Source organism: Crocuta crocuta, unplaced genomic scaffold (genome assembly GCF_008692635.1).
Source record: "Crocuta crocuta isolate KB4526 unplaced genomic scaffold, BGI_CrCroc_1.0 scaffold513, whole genome shotgun sequence".
NCBI lineage: Eukaryota > Metazoa > Chordata > Mammalia > Carnivora > Hyaenidae > Crocuta > Crocuta crocuta.
Window position 1 is genome coordinate 104,845 of NW_027527461.1, and position 8,138 is coordinate 112,982.

Here is an 8,138-nt window from a genome sequence, read left to right on the forward strand (position 1 = left end):
TTCAAATTTCTTTTAAAAACCTGTGAAATGGCCGCAAGGGAAGCTTGAGATCCTCTGGAGTGGAGGAGAGCAGAACAGGACATTCAGGTAAGCAATATGAAAAACACAAGAATGTCAACAGATTAGAGTACATTAAAAAATTAAATATATGGGGAAGATAATGGTCAAGTTAGTAATTATTACCAAAGGGACTAAATATTTATTTAACCAAATCAAAGCAACCAAATTAGAATAAGACACTACTAATTTCTAAGTAGACATGTTTTGATTTGATGGAGTTTTCTTTTCAATTTATTTTTTTATGAAATGTAGTGTTTTAAAGCCTTAGCTGTAAATGTACAAAGAAGTGAGTATTGACTGACATTAAATTATTTTAAGAAAGCACCACATCCTTTGTTATATAATTTTGCTTTTCCAATTTTTCAGTTTGGATAAAGCATTTAAATTAAAACATGGAGCAGAAGAATGAAAACTCAACTGACTTTATCCTCCTGGGGCTCTTTCCCTGGTTCAGTTATCCCTACCTTCTCATCCTCCTCCTCCTTTTTATTTATACTATTGCCTTTACTGGAAACTCCATACTAATCCTCCTCATCTGGGTGAACTCCCGCCTCCACACCCCCATGTACTTCCTGCTCAGTCAGCTGTCCCTCATTGACTTGGCTTAGATCTCCAGCGCAGTCCCCAAGATAGTTACCAATTATTTCACAGGGAGGAAGAACATTTCCTATTTTGCATGTGCCACTCAGCTCTTTTTCTTCCTCACCCTTGGTCTTGCTGAGTGCATCTTGCTGACGGTTATGGCCTACGATCGCTATGTGGCTGTGTGTTACCCCCTGAGATACACAATTCTCATGAATCCCAAGGCCTGTCTACAGATGGCTGCTGCAGCCTGGATTGGAGGAGCCCTTGCAGCCCTTGTACACACCATCTACCCAATGAATTTCCATATCTGTGGTTCCAGGGAAATTAATCATTACTTTTGTGAGATGCCTGCCATCCTGAGGTTATCTTGTGTGGACATAACAGCCTATGAAATGGTAAAATTTGTATCAACAATTGTGTTTCTCCTGGTTCCATTTTTTCTTATTCTGGTCTCCTACACTCTCATCTTCTTCACTGTTCTGAGGATGAATTCTCGGAAAAGCAGTAACAAAGCCCTTGACACCTGCCTCTCCCACCTGACAGTGGTGAGTCTCTATTTTGGTCAAGCCATCTTCATTTACATGACACCCAGTTCTTCTCACACACCTGACCAAGACCAGATTGCAGCTGCACTTGGCACTATAGTGACCCCCATGCTCAATCCACTCATCTACAGTTTAAGGAACAAAGAAGTGCTGGGGGCCCTGAGGAAGTGCATGGGAAGATGTGGCAATTGAGAAAGTGTCACTCTAAGAAGTGTTCCATACTCAATATTAAAAGTAGCCATTATCATTGATTGGATTGTCCTACTGGATGTAACATAATAAGGTATCAGAAAAGTATTAGGACTCAGGCATATTGGTATTTGTTTTTTGGGATAAAGTTGTTTCTAGTTCCATAGTCAAGGCTTTCTTTGAGTACAACTTAACATGTTATCATTAGCCTTTTTGGGAAATTACATGGGTTTTGACAATAACATTTGTACAGAGATAATTTCCATCTACCTGAGCACCTTCAGTGTATCAGGACGCATAGTCTAAAACCAATTGTCATCCTAGAAATAACTCATTGACTGACGTTTCTTATTTAAAAAAACATCATCTCTGTGTTTCCTTTCATTCATCTATTCACTCTTAATGCCCTTATCCAAATCTCCACTCTTGAAAAAGATCAAGATCTCTTGTTCCATAAAATCTTTGTATATAAAATTTTCTTTCAGCAATCTCTAACTGGTAATCATATATTATTTTATATTTTATTACATATAACTCATGCAATTGTATTATGTCGCCTTCTAAATTAAAGAATATAAATGCCCATATGTGAATAGAAACAATGAAGTAAATTCAGGAAATTTTTAATGGATTTTATGGGAATTATTTTTTTCCTACTAATTTTCACAATTTTTACTTTTTGTTGGTACATTAACATTAATAATTTTCAAGCTAATGATATAGCTTGGCTGTATAGTTTTGTAATCCTATTCAGTGTGCCTTCTTTTTTAATTCTTTTTTTTAATGTTTATATATTTTTGAGTGACATAGAGACAGAGCATGAGCAGGAGAAGGGCAGAGAGAGGAGACATAGAATCTGAAGCAGGATCCAAGATCGGAGCTGTCAGCACAGATCCCAATTTGGGGTTCAAACCCACGAACTGTGAGATTATGACCTAAGCCAAAGTCAGATGCCTAGCTCACTGAGTCACCCAGGCGCCCCTAATTCTTTTTTATAAAGTTTATTCATTTATTTTTGAAAATTCGTTTGTCAAATTTTAACAACTTGTCATGCTTGAGATACAACTTTTCAAAAGCAAAAGATCCCTGCTTATCCCATCCCTTTCCCCAGCATTCATTATATTCTGGGATTCACACACATCCTAACTAAAGTTGTATAGATGTTGCAAAAATGATGCCTGAAGACAAATAATCGCAGCCCAGATTAATGCACAAGGTGAAATGAATTTCACTGCGTTAATTGTTTAACTTTAAAGTAACAGACATTTTTTGACAACAAATTATACTTTTAGAAAGTAACAGACATTACACTTATAAATAATTCTTAAAAATATTAACTTAATATTAAAAATATCAATTTAGAAGTTCACAGTGTTCCTACTGCTTTACATTTGGTCTTAATAAACCTGAAAACAACATATTCTCTCCATCCCTTACAAAACACTTTATAGAAGTCTACATATTACCTTAAAAACATCCAGAGAAATTTTAATGTCTGATATTGTAACTTACAGATTTTGAATATATATTTAATTTCTATTTATAAAATCTCATACGCTGATAAAATTCTCTTTCATTTTGTCTTTTTTCTATTTCTCTTCATAAATATATTAAATGTTAGAATTTTTTAAGCTCCTATTTTCTTAGTCCAGTAACTAGGTCACCTGTAATTTTCTTTCAAAAGTCTTTTTTTTCTTTAGTTTTCAATCATATCTGACTTGGCATACATAGAAATTTATGATTTAATGCTTGGCTTTTGTTTCAATATGTAGAGGACCAAGGACATAAATATATAAAGAAAATACTAACAGACAAAAAGAAAGAAATTGACTATAATATGATAATAATAGGGGACTATAACCCCACATCAATGAACAGACAATCCAGATAGAAAAATAAGGAAACAGTGTTTTTCAATCACACATTAGACAAGTTGGAACAAACCAACAAACATTGTATCCAAAAACAATAGAATACACAATTTAATTTTATTTTATTTTAATTCCATATAGATAATATACAGTGTTATATTAGTTTCAGGTGTAAAATATAGTGATTCAAGAATTCTTTATATTACTCAGTGCTCATCAATATAAGCACACTCTTTCTTTTTTTCCACGTTTTTATTTAAATTCCACTTAACATACAGTGTAATACTAGTTTCAGGTGTACAATATAGTGATTCAACATTTCTGTACTACACCCAGTGCTCATCACAGGTGTACTCCTTACTTCTCATCACCAATTTAATACATCTGCCCACCCACTTCCCTTCTGGTAGCCATCAGTTTTTTCTCTATACCTAAGATTCTGTTTCTCAGCTTGCTTCTCTCACTCTTTATTTTCCCATTGACTCACTTGTTTCATTTCTTAAATTGCACATATGAGTGAAATAGCATATTTGTCTTTCTCTGACTGACTTATTTCCCTTAGAATAATACTCTCTAGCTCCATCCATATCCTTGTGAATGGCATGATTTTGTTCTGTTTTAAGGTTGGGTTGTATTCCATTTCTTCATTATCCATTCATCAATTGATGGTCACTTGAGCTGTTTTCATAATTTGGTTGTTGTAGAAAAGGCTGCTATAAGCATCAGGTTTATGTATCCCTTGGAATTAGTACTTTGTATTCCATGGGTAAATACATAGTAATGTAATTACTTGATCATAGAGTAGTTGTATTTTTAACTTTTAGAAGACCTTCCACACAGTTTTTCATAGTGGCTGCACCTCTTTGCATTTCCACGAATAGTGCAAAAGAGTTCCCTTTCTCTACATAGTCATCAATGTTTCTTGCTTCCTGTGTTGTTGATTTTAGCCACTATGATAGGTATGAGGTGTAATGATGTAGTTTTGATTTGTATTTCCTCCATAACCAGTGACATTGTCTTCTGTGTCTGTCGGCCATCTGTATGTCTTCTTTGGAAAGATGTCTATTCATAACTCTATCTATTTTTATTTGGGCCATTCATTTTTGTGAATTAAATTTTATGTTTTGTTATATATTTTGAATACTAGCTCTTTATAAGATACGTTGTTTAAAAATATCTTCTCTCATTTCATAGGTTACCTATTAGTTTTGTTGATTGTTTCCTTTGCTGTAAACAAGCTTTTTATTAGAAGAAATCCCACAAGTTTATTTTTGCTATTGTTTTCCTTGCCTCAGGAGACATATCTAGAAAGAAGTTGCTACATGGGGTGTCTGAGTGGCTCAGTCGGTTAAGCGTCCAACTTCAGCTCAAGTCATGATCTCATGGTTCGTGGGTTCGAGCCCCTTGTCGGGCTCTGTGCTGACAGCTAGCTCAGAGCCTGGACCCTGTTTCAGATTCTGTGTCTCCCCCTCTCTCTGACCCTCCCCTGCTCATCCTCTATATCTCTCTCTCTCAGAAATAAATAAAACATTTAAAAAAAGAAGTTGCTACAGCCAATGTCAAAGAAGTGACAGCCTGTGTTCTCTTCTAAGACTTTTATGGTTTCAGGACTCACATTTAAGTCTTTAACCCATTTTGAATTTATTTTTGTGCATGGTGTAAGAAAATGATCTAGTTACATTATTTTGCATACTCTGTCCAGTTTTACAAAAACCATTTGCTGGAGAGATTGTCTTTTTCCCATTGGATATTCTTTCCTGCTTTGTCAAAGATTAATTGACCATATAATCATGGGTTCATTTTTGGTTTTTCTATTCTTTCATCAGTGTTTTATAGTTTTCAGAGTACATGTCTTTCATCTCTTTGGTTGGGTTTATTTTTTTAAAGATTTTATTTTTAAGTAATCTCACCAAATAAGGGCTTCGAACTCACAACCCTGAGATCAAGAGTCATATGCTCCTAAAACTGAACCAGTCAGGTGCCCCTGGTTAGGTTTATTACTAGGTATCTTATTGTTTTTGATGCAATTGTAAATGAAACAGTTTCCTTTATTTCTCTTTCTGCTGCTTCACTATTGGCGAATAAAATGCAACAGATTTCTGTATCTTGATTTTTTATCCTACTACTGTACTGAATTCACGTATCAGTTCTGGCAATCATTTGGTGGAGACTGAGTTTTCTATGTAAAACATGTCATCTGCTGATAGTCAAACTTTGACTTTGTCCTTGCCAATTTGGATGCCTTTTGTTTCTTTTTGTTGTCTAATTGCTGTGGCTAAGGATTTCCAGAACTGTGTTAAATAACAATGGTGACAGTGGACATTCCTGTCTTCTTCCTGACCACAGAAGAAAAGTTGTCAGTTGTTCCCCATTGAGGATGATATTAGCTGAGTGTGTTTTATATATGACATTTATTATGTTTAGGTATGTTCCTTCTAAACCTACTTTTGAAGTTTTTTTAACATCATGAATGGTTGTTGCAGTTTATCAAATGCTTTTTTTCCCCATGTATTGAAAGGATCATATGGTTCTTATCTTTTTTTTTAATTAATGTGTGAGAAAGTATTTGCAAATGATATATTTGATATAAAGTTAGTATCCAAAATATAAAAGTAACTTATAAAATTCAACATCCAAAATATGAATAACCATTTAAAAATAGGCAGAAGAATTGAAAGTCATTTTTCCAAAGAATATATATGGATGGCCGATGGACATATGAAAGGATGCTCAACATCACTGATCATCATAGAAATGCAAATCAACACTACAATTACATATCATCTCACACCTTTCAGAATGACTAAAATCAACAACACAAGAAACAACAGGTGTTGGTGAGGATGTGTGGAAAGAGAAATTCTCTTGCACTGTTGGTTGGAATGCAAAGTGGTGAAGCCACTATGGAAATCAGTATGGAGGTTCCTCATAAAGCTAAATATATAACTACCCTATAATCCAGCAATTGCACTACTAGGTATTTACCCATCGAATACAAAATACTAATTTAAATGGACACATGCACCCCAATGTTTACAGCAGCATTATTTATAATACTCATGTTATGGAAACAGCCCAAGTGTGCATCAAATGTTGAATGTATAAAGATATATCTATCTTTATATATACCTATATCTATCTATCTATCATCTATCTATCTATCTATCTATCTATCTAGATATCATATATATATGTCATAACAAATATATGTGTATATACATATTCCAGTCATAAAAAATAACGAAATCCTGTAATTTGCAATGACATGAAGGGAGCTAGAGAGTATTATGCTAAGCAAAATAAGTCAGTCAGAAAAAGACGATTATCATATGATATCACTCACGTGGAGTTTAAGAAAGAAAACAAATGAGCCAGGAGAAATAAAACAGAGGCAAACCAAGTAACAGAGTCTCTATAAGAACAAATGATGGCTACCAGAAGAGAGATGAGTGGGCAGATGGGTTACATAGGTGATGGGAATTAAGGAGTACATTTGTGATGAGAGCCAGCTGTTATATGGAGTTGTTGAACCAGTATATTGTACCCTGAAACTAATATAAGACTGTAAGTTAACTAACTGAAGTTAAAATAAAAACTAAAAAAAAAACTAACAAGGGGTACCTGGGTGGCTCAATCAGTTTAAGCATCTGACTTCAGCTCAGGTCATGATCTTGCAGTTTGTGAGTTTGAGCCTCACATTGAGCTCTGTGCTGACAACTCAGAGCTTGGAGCCTGCTTCAGATACTGTGTCTCCTCTCTCTGCTCTTCCCATGCTCGTGCTCTGTCTCTCTCTCTCTTTCAAAAATAAATAAACATTAAAAATTAAAAAAAAAAAACCTAGAAACAAGTATCCAATATTCAGAAGAGTCAAGTTAATTGGATTAAAAATAAAAAAGGGGTGCCTAGGTGGCTCAGTCGGTTAAGCATCTGACTTTGGCTCAGGTCATGACCTGACAGTTTGTGGGTTCGATCCCTGCATCAGGCTCAATGCTGATAGCTAGCTCAGAGCCTGGAGCCTGTTTCAGATTTTGTGTCTCCTTCTCTCTCTGACTCTTCCCTGCTCATGCTGTATCTCTCTCTCTGTCTCTCAGAAATAAATTTTAGAATATGTAAGAATATATACATAAAAATATACTACATACATTCATACATTTATACAAGCAGTCCAGAGACTAAAATAAACATGAGAATAAAGATTTTCAAAGTTGTTGCATGGAGAAATAGTCTTTTAAAGCTCCAGCATATATGAGAAATTTTAGATAGCCTATACATTCAAAGAAATAGATGTATGCATAGACAATGGATAATAAGACCCTAAGCTGTGGATAGAACTTCCAGTACTATGCTGACTGAATGCGGTAAGAGTGGATATCCTTATCTTGTTCCTGGCATAAGGGGAAAGGCTCTCAGTTTTTTGCCATTAAGTGTGATGTTTGTTGTAGACTTTTAAAATTTTAATGTTTATTTATCTTTGAGAGAGAGACAGACTGCGAATGGGGGAGGAACAGAGAAAGAGGGAGACACAGAATCTGAAGTAGGCTTCAGACTCTGAGCTGTCAGCACAGAGCTTGACATGGGGCTCAAACTCATGAAGTATATGTCAAAAGTACACATGCACTAGCAACATTGTTTACAAAAGCAAAATTATGGAAGCAACCAAATGTCCATGAGTAGATGAATGGATGGTGAATGTGGTATATACATAAAATGGAATATTATTCAGCCATAAAAAAGAACGAAATCTTGCTATTTGGAACAACATGGATGGAGCTACAGAGTATAATGCTAAGTGAAATAAGTCAGTCAGAGAAAGACAAATACCATATTATTTCACCCATATGTGGAAATTAAGAAACCAAATAAGCAAAAAAAAAAAAAAATATATATA

The 8,138-nt window shown here is 34.8% G+C and overlaps 1 protein-coding gene across 1 annotated transcript; it reads left to right on the plus strand.

Annotated features, from left to right (window-relative positions):
• Window positions 1-452: 452 nt before the first annotated feature.
• LOC144231239 (olfactory receptor 2T2-like) lies at window positions 453-1,382 on the plus strand. The gene is given in 1 exon segment (XM_077763677.1): window positions 453-1,382. A coding segment is annotated over 1 exon segment (930 nt).
• The last annotated feature ends 6,756 nt before the right edge of the window (window positions 1,383-8,138 follow it).